The sequence below is a fragment of the Vipera ursinii genome, assembly GCF_947247035.1.
Source record: "Vipera ursinii genome assembly, chromosome: 17".
In the NCBI taxonomy this organism is placed as follows: Eukaryota; Metazoa; Chordata; class Lepidosauria; order Squamata; family Viperidae; genus Vipera; species Vipera ursinii.
The window spans coordinates 2,864,016-2,882,023 of record NC_139530.1 but is presented as its reverse complement, the minus strand read 5'-3'; the positions used below and the strand labels follow the sequence as shown (position 1 = coordinate 2,882,023).

General features: G+C 47.8%; 1 protein-coding gene across 1 annotated transcript in view; it reads right to left on the bottom strand.

The window, feature by feature from the left end:
• PRDM16 (PR/SET domain 16) overlaps window positions 1–7,902 on the bottom strand; it is a gene marked incomplete at its 5' end in the record, with an annotated part of 172,594 nt that extends 164,692 nt beyond the window's left edge. The window contains one exon of the mRNA XM_083375787.1: window positions 7,866–7,902. Within this exon, the coding sequence (XP_083231913.1) occupies window positions 7,866–7,902 (37 nt within the window). The remainder of the gene's footprint in view (window positions 1–7,865) is intronic.
• Window positions 7,903–18,008: the final 10,106 nt, after the last annotated feature.

Below are 18,008 nucleotides of genomic sequence, written 5' to 3'. Positions count from 1 at the left end.
TTGTGTTCTCAAGGAAAAAGAGTGTGGACATTTTTGAGCTGGCATATTGAAGAAGACTCTTAAGAGTTACCTTGGACAGCCAAGAAAAAAAAAAAGAAAGAAGTGGATTATACAATAATCCGGGTTTTTTTAAAACTGTTGCAGCATTCCCCATGGTCACATGATCAAAATTCAGATGCTTGACAAACTGGCTTGTATTTAGAACAGTTTTGCAGCGTCCCAGGGGGAGTCACGTGATTCCCCCCTTTTGCGACCTTCTGGCAGGCAAACTCAAGGGGGGAAGCCTTACTCACTTAGTGGCCGTGTGACTTAAGTAACTCCAGTGATTCCCAGAACTTTGAAAAGAAAGGTCGTAAAAATGGGACAGAACCCGCTCAACCACTATCTTGCTTGACAGTGGAAATTTTGGGGCTCAGTCGCGGTCGGTCGTAGGTCGAGGACTATCTGTATTCCCTATTATTGCACACACATTAACAGAGGAGAGAAACAACCTAGAACTAAGGAGAAATTTTCTGACGGCAGGAATAGTGGAACAGCCTGCCACCAGAAGTTGTGGGTGCTCCAACCCTGGAGGTTTTTAAGAAGAGACTGGACAGCCATTCGTATGAAATGGAATAGGGTGTCCTGCCTGAGCAGGGGGTTGGACTAGAGGACCTCCAAGGTACCTTCCACCACCATCATCATCATTATTCAATACAAGGCAGAGAAGATTCAAGCCAAAAGCGCCCCCCTTCACTGAAAAGATGTTAGTTTACTAAGAATTAATTATTAGATATGTTGCCCATCCTTTTCTTAGAAGTGAGAGCAGCCCAATTCCCTCCTTAAGCCAGGCAGACAGAATGACTGGGGGCTTCCCTAGTTACCGTAGAACCACCCCCCCCCATGGTGTCTGTTTCTGACTTGTTAGATTTAAGAGCTGGAGTTGCCTTTCCCCATTAAATTATTTGCCATCAGTGTTCTCACCATCAGCAATCTCAGCGGCTCACCGACGCAGCTGTCGTAATTGTCTGGGCAGGAGACCACTTGGAAATCCCACGGTTGGGGAAGACTTTTTTTTTTTTTCACCATGGAGTCCCAGGTATGAACTCAGTTACAGGAGCAGGTTGGGGACAGGTCGTCATGGAGAAAAACCTGTGGTCGGTAGGAGTGACAAACAGCTCGATGGCACATAATCAGTCGATCAATCAGACAAATGAGTAAGGGCCACGGGTGTTTCAGGGGCTCTGTTTTAAGGCAAAAACTGCTGTTTTGACCCATTTTTAGGCCAGCTCGGTACACCCAGCAGATGCCTCCAGGCTGTTCAGAAACCTACATTCCCCTAACCAGCAAAGCTGGATTGAGGGTAAACTTCGCTTGGCCTGTGGCTTGCTATACTGAGGGAAGCCATTCCTAATTTCAGGATCGTGGGGGGTTTTTTTTGGGGGGTGGGGGTGGGTTTCCCTCCAAAAGGCTCAGTAACCAAAGCTTTCGGCAGCAACAGCCCTGGAGGAAATCTTGAAATCCAGCTCTTTTAAGAAGGCTCCTTCCCGTCTTTAGAGGCGGCCTGTCTCAGAAATAAGAGGCTGGGGGGGGAGATCTGCCCGCCGAGGGTCTTCTGCGGGGAGGGGGGCAACCTGTTGACGCAGGCAGCCCTTCAACTCACTTAGGAAAACAAAACCCCCCCTCCGCTTTTCTATCCTTTTTGCCGCCATGTTTAACTCGCGACGTCACGTGACGTCGCGCGACCTTTCTCCCCGTCGCCGGCAAAGGGGTGGGCGCGGTTTCCTGGTGACGCGTCCTGATGACGCGTCCGGCCCGCGGGCCGGCAGTTTGACAGGTCTTGGCGCCCCAGAAGTGTAAAAGAGGTAAGACTTTAAAAAGTATCCATTTTAATTCTTAAGCCTGGTTTTTTGGAGGGAGGCTTTAAGCATGTGGTGCGTGTTGGAACCATGTGAGAAACTTAAAATGCCCATGTTAAAATCCAACATGTTAAAATGTTAAAATCCAATAATCCAAATTATTCATCTAATGTATTCTTATTTTATTGCCCTGTACACCGCCCTGAGTCCTCCAGGAGAAGGGCGGTATATAAATCAAATAAATAAATAAATAAATAAATAAATAAATAAATAAATAAATAAATAAATAAATAAATAAAATATCCTTTTTACGATCCTGTAAACCCTTAATTCAGGTTAGTCAGGGCGACTGGATGGAGGTGAACATTTACTGGCCCTCCTTCCTGAGACCACATGGGATTTGCAGCAGACATTTTATCTTTGCGCTTTAAGAGAGAGAGACATCTGCTACGTAGGATTGAACTCTCAACCTTCTGAATAGGAAGTGAACCAAAATGTTTGATGCCACTCCCAGCAGACTGGACTCTCCAAATGAGGTCTGGTGCCTCATGACAACAACCTTGCTGTAAGTGTACAAGAGAGAGAGAGGGCAAAAGCTAATAGAGCATGAGGACAATTAACCAGTGGAACAGCTTGCCACCAGAAATCGTGGGCGCTCCATCACTGGAGGTCTTTAAGAAGAGGCTAGACAGTCTGAGATGGTGTAGGTTCTCCTGCTTAAGCGAGGGTTGGACTAGAAGACTTCCAAGGTCCCTTCCAACTCTGTCTATTCTATTCTATTCTATTCTATTCTATTCTATTCTATTCCTATTCTATTCTATTCTATTCCTTTCCTATTCCTATTCCTTTCCTATTCCTATTCCTAATTCTATTCCTAATTCTATTCTATTCTATTCTATTCTATTCTATTCTATTCTATCCTATCCTATCCTATCCTATCCTATCCTATCCTATCCTATCCTATCCTATTATATCTGCGGAAGCGGATATAAGGAAGGAAGCCCTGTAGGCACACTTTAATAAAGTCAGCATAAAGCTCCCCAAATCAGTCGTGACTTTTTTGGGGGAGTCTTCCCAAACCTTTCAGCGGAGGAAAGTGAAAATAAATGACACAGTATTGCTACCATCACCTTCGTAGTTCAGGAATTAACAGGAGGAGGGGAAAAACGCGGCGGGTGCCCAGATTAGATCTTGGGCACTCCAAATAATAATAATAATAATAATAATAATAATAATAATAATAATAATAATAATAATAATAATAATAAAAATAATAATAATAAAAATAATAGTAGTAGTAGTAGTAATAATAATAATAAGTTGGAAGGGACCTTGGAGGTCATCTAGTCCGACCCCCTGCTCAGGCAGGAAACCCTATACCATTTCTTAAAAACTTCAGGTTGTTCCACTGGTTAATTGTTCTCACTGTCAGGAAGTTTCTCCTTAGTTCCAGGTTGCTTCTCTCCTTGACTAGTTTCCATCCGTTGCTTCTTGTCCTGCCTTCAGGCGCTTTGGAGAATAGCTTGACTGCGTCTTCTTTGGGGCAGCCCCTGAGATATTGGAACACCACTATCATGTCACCCTTCACTCTTCTCTTCGTTAAACTACGCATACACAGTTCCAGCAACCGTTCCCTATATGTTTTAGCCTCCAGTCCCCCAGTCTCAGGTCCCTTTAAAAAAACAAAAACAAAACACCCCACATTTATTTTTCTCCAGGTCGGGGTCAACGCCAAACGGCCGCCCTCGAGGAAAAGGCCCAGACGCTCAGAGCAGGGAAGCGGTCGCTTCTCGCCCCCTCCGATCCCGGTTAAAGCACCTTCCCTTCCGCGGCGTTGGCTTTCCAAGCAGCCGGCTCTTTTTTCTCCACTCGAGAAGTCCCGTCCTTCCCTCTTTCTTTCTTTCTTTCTTTCTTTTGTAATTAGAGGAAGAAAGCCTCTCTTAAGTGGACTTGGAGGGGGGGGGCAAACTGCGTTTTTGTTGTTTTTTTTTAAAAGCACGCCGCTTTGAAATGCGGTTTGCGTAGCAGGGGGAAGGCGAAGCCAGCGGCGTTTTGACTCGGCCTTCCCACTTTCCCGTGAAAGTAGGATGATCAAGGAAGGTGTTAATAATATTAATAAAATCATCGTGTGTGCATCCAGCAACGGGCGGGGGAGGGAGGGGATCTAAACTGTGCCCCCTCCGCTTTACCCCGTTTTTAAGTTCGAAACTCCGCTGCTAAGTAGATAAGAACCCCACACTGTATAATAATAATAATAATAATAATAATAATAATAATAATAATAATAATAATAATAATAATAATAGTAATGATAATAGTAATGATAATAGTAATGATAATGATAATGATAATAATAATAATAATAATAATAATAATAATAATAATAATAATAATAATAATAATAATAATAATAATAGAAATTGAATTCCAAGCGTGGACGAGCCAAGGTGGGTTTGTTTTTAATTTTTAAAAAAATCTGGTCAAACCAAATTTGGGGATCCCTCAGGCCTGGGGAGGGAATCCGAAACTAGCCACTCACCAGGCATTTAAGGACACCCGAGGCGACGATGCAGGCTCGGTTTGGAGAGCCCACCTTAGCCGTCGATCGCCCAGCAGTGGGTCCCCGTTCCTCCGTTTCTCCCTTCTTCCCCCCCCCCCCACACCTGGAGGAGGTCCTTGAGATCCGGAAACCTGGACTACCCTGTTTTTTTGTTTTGTTTTTAATCCTTAAAAGGATTTGTCGGCTTCAAAAGACGTCTTTCCATCTCGGCAGCGCCCCTGGTCGCTGGGTTTTCCTTTCTTTTTTTCCCCCCAGGCCTTCTGAAAGGTTGAGTCTGGGGTCCCTATCAAAGCCAAGACACTTCCAGGTTGGATCAAGCGGGGGAAACGGCGAGGGGCGGGGGAGAGAGAAAGAGCCCGCGGCCCCCTCCCGTCTGACTTCAAGACCTTTACTCTCCTACTACCCTTTAAGAAGAAAAAAAAAGTTATGTGTTACCTGTTAGACACACACGCACACAATATGTGTAACATACAGGTTTTTTTTTCTTCAATAGGCCTCTACAGTTGGGGAAGGGGGGACTGAGAAGGAAGGAAAGCAAAGATGCCACGCTTATAAAGGCCGCCTGATTTGGGGTTAATTTCACTACATTTCCCCCCCCCCCCGTCTGAAATTGACAAATTCTAACCAGGCGCCATTCGATGCAACACATTTTCTTTTTCTGCAAATCGCTGCTGGAGAAAAGGTGTTAAAAGCGATGGGCATCTGCCCTAAACCCTTAATAAACCACTATTTTCAGAACGAGGGAAGTTTCGTGCTGGTGTTTAAATGCCTCCTCGGAAGAAAAATCGGGGAAGCCTTGGCTGGAAAACAGATTGAACAGCAACCTGGCCAGAGCCGCTGCTGGCCAGCAAGTTCCGTCGCCCGTGAAAAAATAGTTATTATTCGAGAGCTTATTTATCTCAGACTTGTGCAAGCCTCGCGCGGTGAGGTCAGAGAGACCTTTTCTCCTTTGAGTGCCCAGCAGTGGCAGCTGGAGAAGAAGAGGCCAAAACGGTGAGATTTCTTCTTCTTCTTTTTTTTTTTGCCTGTGGAAACTGCCGGGACAAGCAGGCGAAGGAAGGAAGGAAGGAAGGAAGGAAGGAAGGAAGGAAGGAAGGAAGGAAGGAAGGAAGGAAGGAGAAAGAGAAGAAAGGGAAAAAGAACAAAAAGGAAGGAAGGAAAAAAGAAAGAAAGAAGAGAAAGGGGAAGGAAGGAAGGAAGGAAGGAGAGAGAAAGAGAAGAAAGGGAAAAAGAACGAAAAGGAAGGAAGGAAAAAAGAAAGAGAAAGAAGAGAAAGGGGAAGGAAGGAAGGAAGGAAGGAAGGAAGGAAGGAAGGAAGGAAGGAAGGAAGGAATTTAAAGCAGGGAGGGAGGAAAAGAAAGAATCCATGGTAAGTGTTGCCCATTTCTTAACTGAACAGTGAAGGGGAGATTTCCAATCTTTCAAACTTTGGACGTTACTGCAGAAACAAATCAACTTGCATTCTTTCCCGCGGATTAAATCAGATCTGCAAAGCCGCTGCTTCGCCCGTTCAACCGCGTACGGCAAGCGGGGAAGCCTCGGCCTGGGAGGACGGAGCAAAAGGCTGCCGCTTGCCGTCATCTTGACCTTGAACAAGAACCGGAGAATAACGCTCGGCTTGCGGGACGGGAAGCGTCAACAACCGCCACAAACAACAACAACGACAACAAAAAGAGACCAAGACTGGCGACAAGAAAACTCGCCTCTTTCTTAAGGGGGAGGGCGGTGCAATTAATCGAAACCTTGGCAGAATGATCGACACCCCCCCCCCCTCCGCCCCACCTCCAGCCAGCAAAGAAAAAAATAAATAAAAATGAAGCGTTTTTGCAAGGAACTGCTCCGTCCTTGGAAAAGGCAGCGCTTGAAAGGCGAAGCTAGAGGCCATAGAAGTCGGGGACGGGGGGGGGGGGAGAAGAGAAGTGGGGGTCAGGAACCGCCGCTGGGCCGAAACGTCTAATTTTCCTGTCGCAGAATCGGTCTGCAACGGGAAGGGATCCCACTTAAAGCCGCCGCCGCTTTGGACTCGGGCGCCTCTTTCCATTTCCCAGAAACTTTCAAACCACACTTTTCTGCTCCGAAATTTTGCGCCTTCGTGTTTTGCTTTTTTTTTTTCTTTCCTCCCGGCCTTAGCGAGAGAGAGAGTAGACAGCCAAAGCCGGCGTCCATCGAACTCGAAAAGGCAAACTGAACACCCCCGGCCACAGTCTGGAGCCGACCTGAAGTCGGGCGCCAGAAAGTTCGACCAAGAAGCGAGAGTTGCAGCTCCCTCGCGAGCCGAGCAAAAGTCCTCGGTTCTTTGGCCAAGGAGGTCTTTTTGCGGGAGGGGAGTAGGTGAGGAAACAGTGTGTGTGTGTGGGGGGGGGGTGTTAAATCGTCACTTGACAGTGGAAGACTCCGAAATCTTACATCTTCTGCGTTGCCCGCTTTTTAAAGTAATAATAATAATAACAATAATAAAAATACCGGTTTGCATTTCATTAGCCGCCGATTCCTCTCCCCCAGCTGCGTCTTCCAATGTATCCCACCCAGATATATCGGTACACACGATGTACCGGTTTCCCCGGTTTCCATTTTCTATCCCCCCCCTCCTCAAAATAATGGACGAGAGGAAGAGGAAGAGGAAAAGACGAGGAAGAAGAAGATTGCCTGTTCGTTTGCTCGCCCCCTCCCCAGCTATGAACCCCAAATGAACGGGAGCCCTCCCGTTGTCTTTGCATATTTCCAGTCTGCCCCCCCCCCCCCGCGACTTGAGAGGCCTGCATGGCTTTCCCCCCCCCCCAAAAAAAAACCACCCGGAAAAAAAACTACATTCGGGCACTCCCCGCCAACTTCCAGCAGCAGCGCTTTTGCTGCCAGCCGTGAATCTCTAGCGCCCACTATTCAAAGAGTCGGGAATTAAAACAGAGGGGGGGGGAGAAAAACTTTTGCAAAAAAAGAAAGAAAGAAAGAAATGTACACACACTCTCCGCACCAGAACTTGGAAAGAACTCGGAGCGGGGGGGGGGAGGGGGAGGGGTTGCGAAGCTTCAACTTTTGCTTAACTTTCGCTTCTCTCTCTCTCTCTCTCTCTCTCTCTCTCTCTCTCTCTCTCTTTCCCCGACACCCCCCCCCCACACCCCGCCATCCTGGGGAGCCCTGCGCGGCGCAGAAGGGGCGACCCCCGCCGATCCCCGGGGAGTGCCGAGCGGGCGAAGCCAAAGGCAAGAGCTCGCTCCAGATGCGCGCAGCCCGGCGGCCGGGAAGCGAAGTCTGCCCGGCTTGGCTGTGGCCCGCAGCGGCGAGGAGAGAAACCACGCAGCCCCCACTTCCACCCCCGCCTGGCCTCCGCGCCCTGCGCTCCCCGGAGAGCCAGCCCGGCTTTCTCCCCCACCCACCCACCCACCCCCGGCGCGCGCCTTCCTCTCCTCCTCCTCCTCCTCCTCCTCCTCTGGCCTCCGCTCGCCCCCGCGGGACAAAGGGAACCTTACTTTTCGGCAGTTTCCTGGCCCGCGCCTTGGATCGCATCTTGCCGGCGCGCTGGAGCCTTCCTTGAACCCGCAGCTACTCTGCCGCCGCGCGATCATCCTCTCCCCAGCATTGTCAGTTCGGACACCTTCGCACATGCGCAGAGAGCCTTCAATCTGACACCCGCTCCGGGGCCAAAAGGGAAGGGGGAAGAAGAAGAGGGGAGGGGGGGGAACCAGAAAAAAAAAAGAAAGAAAAAGAAAAAGGAGAAGGAAGGGGGGGGGGAGAAACAAAAACAAAAAAACAACCAGCACCAATCCTTCCAGGGCTGGTTTCTTCGAAAGTTGAAAGGCTGGGGGGGGGAGAGAGAAGAGGGGGGAGGGAGGTGGATTTTTTCCCCCTCGCCCGTCCTATCCTCTTCCTCCTGGTCGCTATTCTTCACCCCCCCTCGTTTTCTTCCCCCGGATCTGCCCCTTTAAGAAAACCCTCTGCCCCCCCCCGTTCCTCTCTAACCCTTTCCACGCTGCCCACTCGCCCGAGGATGGACAGACTTCGCAAGAAGCGGTGCAAACATCTGGGAAGAGGTGACTTTAAAATTATTTTTTATTTTATTTTATTTTTATTATATATACACGTGCGTGCGTGCATGCATACACACACACACATACGTGCATGGCGTACTCATTCAGATAAACGGTTGCAAGTTAAGCGGGGGGAGGCGAGGCTGGAAACCGGATAATTGCGCACCGCACTTGGCAAATTAAAGCGTCGTTCTTGGGGACCCTCGCGATTGGCTCTCCCCTTCCCGGCGCTGGGCCCGATCCCCTCCGCGCCTACTCGCGAGTAAAGGTCCTTCTCTGCCCCCCTCCCCCCCAATGCCCCTGCTCGCCCGGCTGGCCCCGACCTTGGCAAAGGCGGGACCGACCCGGATCTGCTTAGAAGTAGTTGCTTGCTGCTGATTGTGATGGTTATGTATTGTTGTTGTAACGTTATTGCTCTTTCTTTCAAGGAAGTGGAGGGGGGGGGCTGTCTCGGCGGGCGCGTGGGGGGGGCAACGGGCGTAAAGGCGCTTTAGGATCGGGCCGGAATGGGGACGCCGCCTGTTTGGCTGCTGCGTAAAAACGCGCCGGTGCCAACTTTGGGTGCCATCTCAGCTGACCCCCCCCCCAGCGCTGCGAGGCCTAAGGGCGACGGCGTCGGGCTGGGTGGGTGCTGTTCCTCCCCACCCCACCCCGTTAATAAAACGCGTGGTGGATAGGGAGGCCTTTTAATTCCTTTTTCTCCCCTTTTTAATTCCTCCTCCTCCTCCTCCGCTTTGGCTGGGGACGGACGTGGGTCGAATCGGGAGGAACCCCCGACGCCGGACCGAATTGGGTGGGGCATTGATTTATTTTGTGGCCTCCCGGGTCCCGAACTGCCGGCTCCTTTTTCCTGGACGAATTGCGGAGAAGGGGACGCGTCACCCACCCGATCTAGGGAGAACAGAGAGGTAAACTTTTCTGGAAATATTGTCGAATTGTAAAACGCGGCGCCGCGTCTTGCGGGGTTCCCCCTCCGTGGGGAAAGCGATCAAAAGAGGGGGAGGGGAGAAACTTCCCTTCCCCCCCCCTTCCGTGTTTCAGGAGTTTTACTTTTGCGGCAAACTTTCCGTCTTATTATATTAATGGATTTATTTCACGGACACCCCAAATTTATTTCGTCCGGTTTTGCCTTCCATTTTCCCTGAAGCTAATTTTGCACGGTGCTTACTTTCTCCCTAACGTTGGCCTTATTATTATTATTATTATTATTATTATTATTATTATTATTATTATTATTATTATTATTATTATTATTATTATTAATTATTCCTCTTTTGTTCACAGGTTCAGGGAAAAAATGACTTGAGTAGAAAGCGGGCGGGTAAGTATCGGCTTCAGATCGGCGTTCGGGATTAAACGATCCTATTCTTTCTTTGCTTTTTTCCCCGAAAGCGAAGGGAAAAAAAATCGGATTTTTGCGCTAGCCTTCCAGAAACTAACCCCCTTGCAAAATAAAAAATCAAAAAAAAAATCGAAGGAATCATTCAGAAAAGGGAAAGAGTCCTTCCATTTGTGAGGACTATACACGGGTGACCCCCAGATAGAGAGAGAGGGCGGAATAAGAGATGGGCGGTTTTTATTAATTATTGTTACCTAATTAATGGCGTTCTTTGGGGAGTTCAAGTAGCGTGAAAACGATGTTGACGGGAACGGAAGCTTTGTGCGGGGATTAAAGGAGGGGGGGGAGGACGGAGGTGTGGAACCCAAAAGAAAAAACCAGCCTCGGATGCTTTCAATAAATAAACCAGATATTTAATTGTTTTTTAAAAAAGCGAGCGAAGGCAGGACTAGGGGCGTTCCCTCTCCAAAAATAATAGGGGCCCGAAAAGCAGGTAGAAAAGAAAGGGGAGGGGGGGAAGAAAAAGAGGTTTGATGGAAGTTAAAAAAAAAAGGTAAGGTCTTTGCTAATTAAAAAATAAGCATAAAAATAATGGGGCTTTGGGGGGTTTTTTTTGGCAAAGGACTTTTCGCTTCTACGGTGGCTTTCGCTGCGTCGAATACCTCGGGCGTGCACGTAGAGAGGCACACAAATATCGGCGGGCCTAGATTCATTCCTAGTCCATGTATCCCATTGTGTGTGTGTAGTGTGTGTGTGTGTGTGTGTGTGTTCCATATGTAAACACTTGACTACTGGAGAGGTCTTGGGGTAGACAGACGTTCCTCTTTGCGTCTCTTTTCTATGCGCTTTTAAAGTTTGGCTTTCAGCGGGCCCTCCAAGTCACAAACCCTTAACTGCACAGATTTAATTACAATCAGACGGGTGGGGGGGCGGCGGAAAGAGGAAGGTCGGCGGGTGTCGCTTTGCTTTAATTTCCAGCTCCGCGACCCTCGGCTTGGACGGAGAGCCTTTCTTTTCTTTCTTTTTTCTTTTTTAAAAAAATCTGTCAAGGTTTCTCTTTCCGCACCCCCGTCCCCCAAGTCCGTTTTCACACGTTTTCTCTAAAACTGGACACGGAGAAAGTTGGAAAGGGGGAAAGAATACCAGCTAGACTCGAACCGGGGTGGGTGGGTGGGTAACCTGTCCTTTTATTAAAGAGACTTTATTATTCTATTATTGTTTTCGATTTTGAATTAACACCGCCCCCCAATAATAATAATAATAAAAGAACAGAGAGGGGGGGAATGTCATCTTCCAAGTAGGCCCAGTCCCGACTGTTTCCCTTAGAAGGTGTCGATTTGGATTTCAGACCTAATTTTATTTATTTATTCATTTATTTAGGGGGTGGGGGGGCAGAGAAAGGATTAGAAACAAAATGCCTTGAACGCGGAAGGCGATTTTTCCACCCGCGGAGAAACTCGGCGATTGGAATAAAGAAAAGAAAAAAAAAGTTGGTTTTTCTTCCTGCGCAAATATTTCGGCAAGGGCGAATCGGGACGCCGACGGGTGCGTTTACTCAGGTCAACGTCAACCTTAGGAGATGCGTTCCCACGATTTACTCAGTCTGGTGGGGTTTAATTTCGGTTTCGATATGCAGATGGTTGGGCAGGTGAGCGTCTAGTTACTTTACGCTTCAGTGAAGTTTTTTTTAAAAAATGGTTTAAAAAGTTGTCGTGTGAACGCGGCTATTTAATTTCTCTTCCCCTCTTATTGAACGTCTGTTTCCTTTCCCTCCGATCTGTTTCCTAGGAACAAATTCCCGTGGAGGCGAATCGCTTGTTGTAACCCAGGCCCCGATCCGTTGGAGCCCCTTCCGAGCAAACCTGGGCAAGGGCCTTAAGGCGACCGCGATTTACTTGCGAGTAAAAGCAGTTGGGATCGTCACTTAAAGTAGAAGAACTCTCGTAAGAACTTGGGGGCTGGGGGGTTCCTGCTGAGCAAGGCGTCGCGGTTGGGTTCCCACGACACGCTAACTCAGGCTAAAGGGAGGATGGGTCTCACTTGCCCAGCCTGTGGGGGAATCCCGGTCCTCGTTTCCAAGCATCCGTGTCCTCTGAATCCCAGGGCCGGATGGAAAGCTGACTTCGTGGGAATTCAACAAACCCAGAGAACGGCGCCTTTCCCCAACTCCAGAAGCTTTGCCCCCTTGGACGCCTGAAGTCCCGTGTTGGCGACTGAACCAGAGGAAAAACGAAGTGCGCGTGTGGGGAGGCGTGAACGGTTGAAGGAGAACCTCTGGGATGCGGGTTGGAGGACGTGCACCTGCCTCCCCCATCCCGAAGGTCCAGGAGAGGCCGCCTCGGGTTAGGGGAAGAAGGGAGCGCTACTCAATTTAAACTCCTAGATCCAAGGCGGGATATAAATCTAACAAAACAGAATTGATTAACCCCCGTGTACCCCCCAATTCTCCAGTCGAGAGAGGGAGAGAGGAAAGGAAGGCACCGTTGCAAAGCTAACACCTCAAACCGGTTCGCACCGACCCCTTTCACGGGTTTTCCTCCAGGCTTATGTTCCCATTTTCTGGGTTCCCCCCAAGCAAGGGAGCCCAAATCTTTCTCGCTCTCCAGCAAAGCTGAAACGGGATTGACTCGCTTGGGGTACTCACAACAAGCTGGTTAAGCTCCCCCAGGGTTTCCTGTCCCCACAACACCGTACACTCCGCCAGAAACACAGCAGTGGCTGCCCTTGTGCTAAGCCACAGGCAAAACCTCTGGCTTTAACCCACTATGGGAATGCAGGCCTAAGTCTGATTTCTAGCCAAGATGGCATCCAGCCTTAGGATGGTGGGAGCATAACCCTATCCTGGTTAAAGCAGCCTTGTCCCACGTGGGTCCTCAAGCGCAGCAGGAATATGGGCAACTCAGTGGGCAGGTTGTGGTGTCACAGGGTCAGTCACACAGCCACAGGTAAGTCTTTCTTGCCCTGGCTGGCCTACCTCACAGGGTTGTTATAACAAGGAGAGAAAGGAAGCTGTTCTCAGCTTGTTAACCTGCTATTTACAAATCCAATGTTGGGTTTGAGGTTACAACAGAAAGGAGTCTGTCGCCCATCTTTGATTCAAAATAAACACACAGGGTGAATTGGAACCCCCCACCCAGGGGGGGTTTCTGCTTTAATGGTTCTCTCCCCCCCCACACACACTCCTTGTTTTCTTTCCCGCTAACTCACTCCATCCTTTGCCAGGCAAACTTCATCCTGGGAGTTCAGAGACCCATTCCGGATGCGTGAGGGGAGCTTGAACAGAGCAACAACACCTGGCCGCATTCGCACGATACACCAGCCCAGCTCACACCTAGCCGATTGTTTTATAGTTGGAGTTAGAGTGCAAATCCTGGAAAATGAGGTGAGTAAACTTTGGCTGGAGAAGGCCAGGCCTGGGTTCATCCACCGCCCTCGAGTTGGGGGGGGGGGAAAGGGTGTTGGGGAGGGAGGGAGGGAGAAAGAGAGAGGGGGAAAGAGAGAGAGAGAGAGAGAGACTGGATCCAAGGATTTTTAAAAAGCCTATAAAAATGGAACAAAAATACTTCACTGACACCCATTCATCCACCATCCTGTTTTCCCACTATTGTAACTGTAGTTTAGTCAATAAGCCACCATTGCCTGCCTTTCCACTGCACTCTAAGTCACAAAGCTGGCTTTTGAAACCACAGTGAACTGATTCACACATTCCATGAAGCCCAAACTGCAAGGTGTTGAAACTTGGGCCTAACGTGTTGTCTGAACTTGGCCCTGGTGTAGGTCAAAATGAGATCGCTCACTACATAAAGGAGAACTCATCGCCCAGTCTTTTCATTAAAGGCAACCCTTCAAAATATATCAGGCAGTTTCTACGAGGTAGAGATCTTTCCCCTTTGACCAAATTGTCCATTTCTACTAATCCCTTTTCCTTACTTCCTTCTTTGAGAAGGAGTTGTTATTATTTGAATTAGTCTCTGGCAAGGGAAATTAGAAAGTACATCTTTAACGGGGGAATATAACTCTCTGTAAAAAGAAAATTCATGTTCCTTTTGTATGAATTTTTTTTTTTAAAAAAAATCTGATTTGTCACTAGGGGATGGGAGGGGAAATGGAATTCTGTAAATTTCTAATCCGTCAGTGCAAAAACAAACAATAACTGGAAGAAAGCTCCTGTAACAGAGGTTTTTTCATAGAAATTGTTGTTTGCCTGTCGTATGTGTACGTGTGTTTAATTTTTATTCTAGAGTAGATGAAGCCTTCATTATTGGCCCTGGGCAAAATTCTGGGGTTTTCAAAGTGACCCATGAAGACATTACTGCCAGATTCACTCCAGCATACCAAGCTGGCATGTTTACACAGAAGTAAGCCTAACTCCTGCTTGTTTGGGGGGGGGGGCTTATATTTACTACAACACAATGTTTGTTTGTTTAGGAAAAATTATATAACCGCTGGGGGGGGGTGACTCTAGGCGGCTTGCAGAAAATAAAAAGACAACGTAGAACTAATAAACGAAAAATAATAAAAATAATCACACACACACGCACACATGGTGACAACGCGCATTCAAATCAGCCCCTGGCCAAAAACCCCAGTCGATATTGGTTGGGATTGAAGGGCGTTGTAGCCTAGGATTCTCAACAGTTGTTTTTCCCTATCCTTACGTGGCTGGAGTTGCATTTGTGGATGGCATCTTCTGTGCCAGTTGGAGGTTGCCTTGCCTCTTCATACTGTCTCTGGCACACTTCAGCACAACGTGTCCGGACACAAAGAGCAGCTTTGTGAGATTGTTAGGTTTGTTGGGACCCGGTCTTGCTGTTTAAATTCTTGTTTGCTTTTTAGAAGAAGAAGAAGAAAAAAAACACATTAAAAAGACACGATACAGCAAATAACCTGGGTCTGTTTTAGATTAGGCACAGGAGCAATGCAGCAAGACCGGCCCAACTGAACTTTTCTCTCTCTCTGTGTGTGTGTGAGAGAGAGAAAGCACACACAAAATCATGACCCCCCCAAAAGGGGGGGCTGTCTTTACTATGAATAGACCCAGACTACAACTCCCATAAGACCCAGCCGACATGGCCAAAGGTGGGAGGATTGGAACTGTGCTCCAAAATAGCTGGACAAGATCCAAGCTGCTTGTATCATTAAAAAATAAATTAATAAATTAAAACAAATCATTTTTCTCAATATTGGCTGAGATGAAATGAGCCTTTAAGTTTTAGTTTCTTAACCACGGTTCCTTAGAGACACCACAGGAGGCCATTTGCCTCGAAGAAGGCTATGCCACAAATCCTAGTTTCCAAACCACAGTGGCTGAGTTCAGGTGGGGGGGGCAAGTTAGTAAACTTAACTCTGGTGGATTCAATTAACTGAGTTTCTCTGTTCTCTGCTAAGTGTCAAAAATTAACCAAGGTTCAAACCCAAGGAGCCGAGTTTAAACAAAGAGGTGCAGGGATGGATGAAGTGGCTAGAGTTGTAATTACTGTGCCCTTATTCAATTAACCAGGGCTTGTGGAATTCTGCCAATTTTCTCAATATATAGGAAACATTCACTTATCAACTAACCGCGTGGATTGCCGTCATAAAACAGGGAATATTCAAACGGTGGGCTGCTTTGTGGATTCACCCAATTATCCTTAGCCTGGTGACCTTTTCTTTCATCCTTTTCTGGGCTTAATAAACTTTGTGAGTTGATCCAATCCACAGAGGCGCAACACACACACACACACACACACATATGGGTGTCCTGCTCACCAACCTTGCCACCTCTAGAATGGCACCTGATCCTATTATAAAACACACCATGGGAATATACAGTATTTCTGTGGGAGTAGAAAATTGGGGTGGGTCTATATGCTTGAGCAGGAATCGATTAGTTAAATGGGGGTTGATCGTGGGACAAATGTATTTTTTTTAAAATACATTTGTCCACCTATTTTCCCTCCTTTGCCTTCCATCTTGCACATTTCTACTGAGGACTAGAAGCATGACTCTTTGGTTTACAGAATATCAGGAAATGGGACGGGGGAGGGAAGAGGGTATTAGATATTTGTGTGTGTGTGTGTGTGTTTAACGTAAATGCTTCGCAGAAAAAAAACCATGCAGGATGAGTCCAGACTGGAGAAAAAATGGGGAAACCATAAGTGATCTTTTGCAGAAACAGAAAGCTGAAAGCTAAGGCTGCCCTTTTTGATCGATATTCTTTTGTGCTAAGGAAAAAAAAAAGTAATTAATACCAATTTGCCCCGAGGGTTGAGAAGCGTTTAAGCAGACGCTGGACTTTTCAAGCCCCCAACACACTCTCTCTCTCTCTCTCTCCCTCTCTCTCTCTCTCTCTCTCTCTCTCTCTCTCTCTCTCTCTCTCCCCCAGAGGCCCCCCCATTAAGAAGTTTCCTTGGTGTGGCGAGAATGCGGCTGGGGGCTTGCCCCTGGATGTGAAGTGTGAAAAAGAACACCCATAAGCCACGGTTTCTTTCAGTACCGTCGTAAGTTCAAATGGTCACTAAACGATCTCTCTTTTTTCTCCCCCTGTATTCCCGAGGCAGATCCAGCAGCCCCTCGGATTTCTTTTAGGGGAGAAGGAGGCCAGGTGGGCGTCTAGGGGGGGGTGGTCCCAGAATCCAACTTCTCCATTTTTAAACGTTTTGTTTTTGGGGTGTGTGTGTGTGAGAGAGAAAGGAATGGTTGGATTGGGGAGGCTTCCTGCCAAGGCCCCCAACACAGAAGCTGGTTTTCTTGGCTGGCGCTCAAGCGGGGACGGGGTGGGGGGGGCGTGGGGGGGGGTTCTAAGCCAGCCGCACAGCCCCTTGTAACGGAAAAGCTCCCCGTATGACTGCTACCCTTTTATTATTCTGGATTAGGGTCGGTTGGTGTGCCTGTTTGAGAGGAACGGGAAAAATGAATGGGAGCCCGTCCGCCGCCCCCACCCCGCCCCCCCTCCCGAAAGTCTTTCTCCAGGGAAATTTCGATTTTGTAAATCGGAGAGGAGACGCCGGAGGAGGGAAAGAGAGAAGGGAGGGAGGAGTGAAGGGCAGAGATACGGGGGGACGGACGAATGGGTGGTCGGAACGGTTAAAGAAGGAAGGAAGGAAGGAAGGAAGGAAGGAAGGAAGGAAGGAAGGAAGGAAGGAAGGAAGGAAGGAAGGAAGGAAGGAAGGAAGATGGGAATAGGAAGGAAAGGGAAGGAAAGGAAAAAAGAGAAAAGAAGGGAAGGGAAGGGAAAACAGAGGTAAATCAATAGATGCTAAAAGAGTCCAGTGAGGAAAAATTAAACTGGATTAGCTGTTTTTCTAAGGGGGTTGAGGACAAAGGAGCTTTAGCCAAGAGCGAACTTGGCTAAATCGTGGGATTTCGGCTTAGTTTCCCTCGGGAAAACAATAAGAAAATAAAACAAGGACCTCAATCCCGGCTTTCCCTTTTTACCTGCACGTGTCTGGTGCCCGATTTAGAAAAAAAAAAAAAAAGATAATGCGGGGATGATGAAGGAGGAGGAGGAGGAGGTGACAGGTCGTGCCGGAGATGCTAGATTTCAGTCGAATCGGGAGCTTCTTCCTGTACTCCCCCCCCACACACACACCCCGTACTTGTTCCAATCACCCCAGCCCCGACTTAGAACGTGGGAACAATCCAACCCGCGTGTTTTTAAAAATTGCTTTTCAAATTCGCCCTAACGGAAGGCCGAGAGGTTTCCCTTGGGGGCTGAAACCTAACCCTAACCCTTCCCGGGATTTCCCAAACCTACTCGCGAGGAAGCTCTTCTCAAGCCATTAAAACGAAAGCGCGGAGAAGGAGGTGCGCGCACCTAAGCGGCTGCTTGGGCCCTTTCTCCCCGGGAAAGTGTTCGAAGGGAGGGGGGGGGAACCTCAACACCCCCACTCTCCCGGGAATGGCCGCTCTCCCTTTGGGGCTGAATATATATTATATATATATATTAACCTTTGGAAAAGAGCTGCCTCAATCTAGCCAACAAATATTGCGTTTAAAATCGAAAGCCGACAGTTGAGAGTGGTAAACGTCCTCATTCAATAGCGTAATTCTTTGTTGTTGTTGTTATTATTGTTCCAGATCTGCCTATCCCAGGTCCTTGGTAGACAAAAACGCCAAACCCGGTCTGAACATCTGGCTGACTGTGCGAATAATAATAATAATAATAATAATAATAATAATAATAATAATAATAACAACAACAACAACAAACAATGGAGATAGTGATAATGATAGTGATAGTGATGATAATAATAATAATAATAACA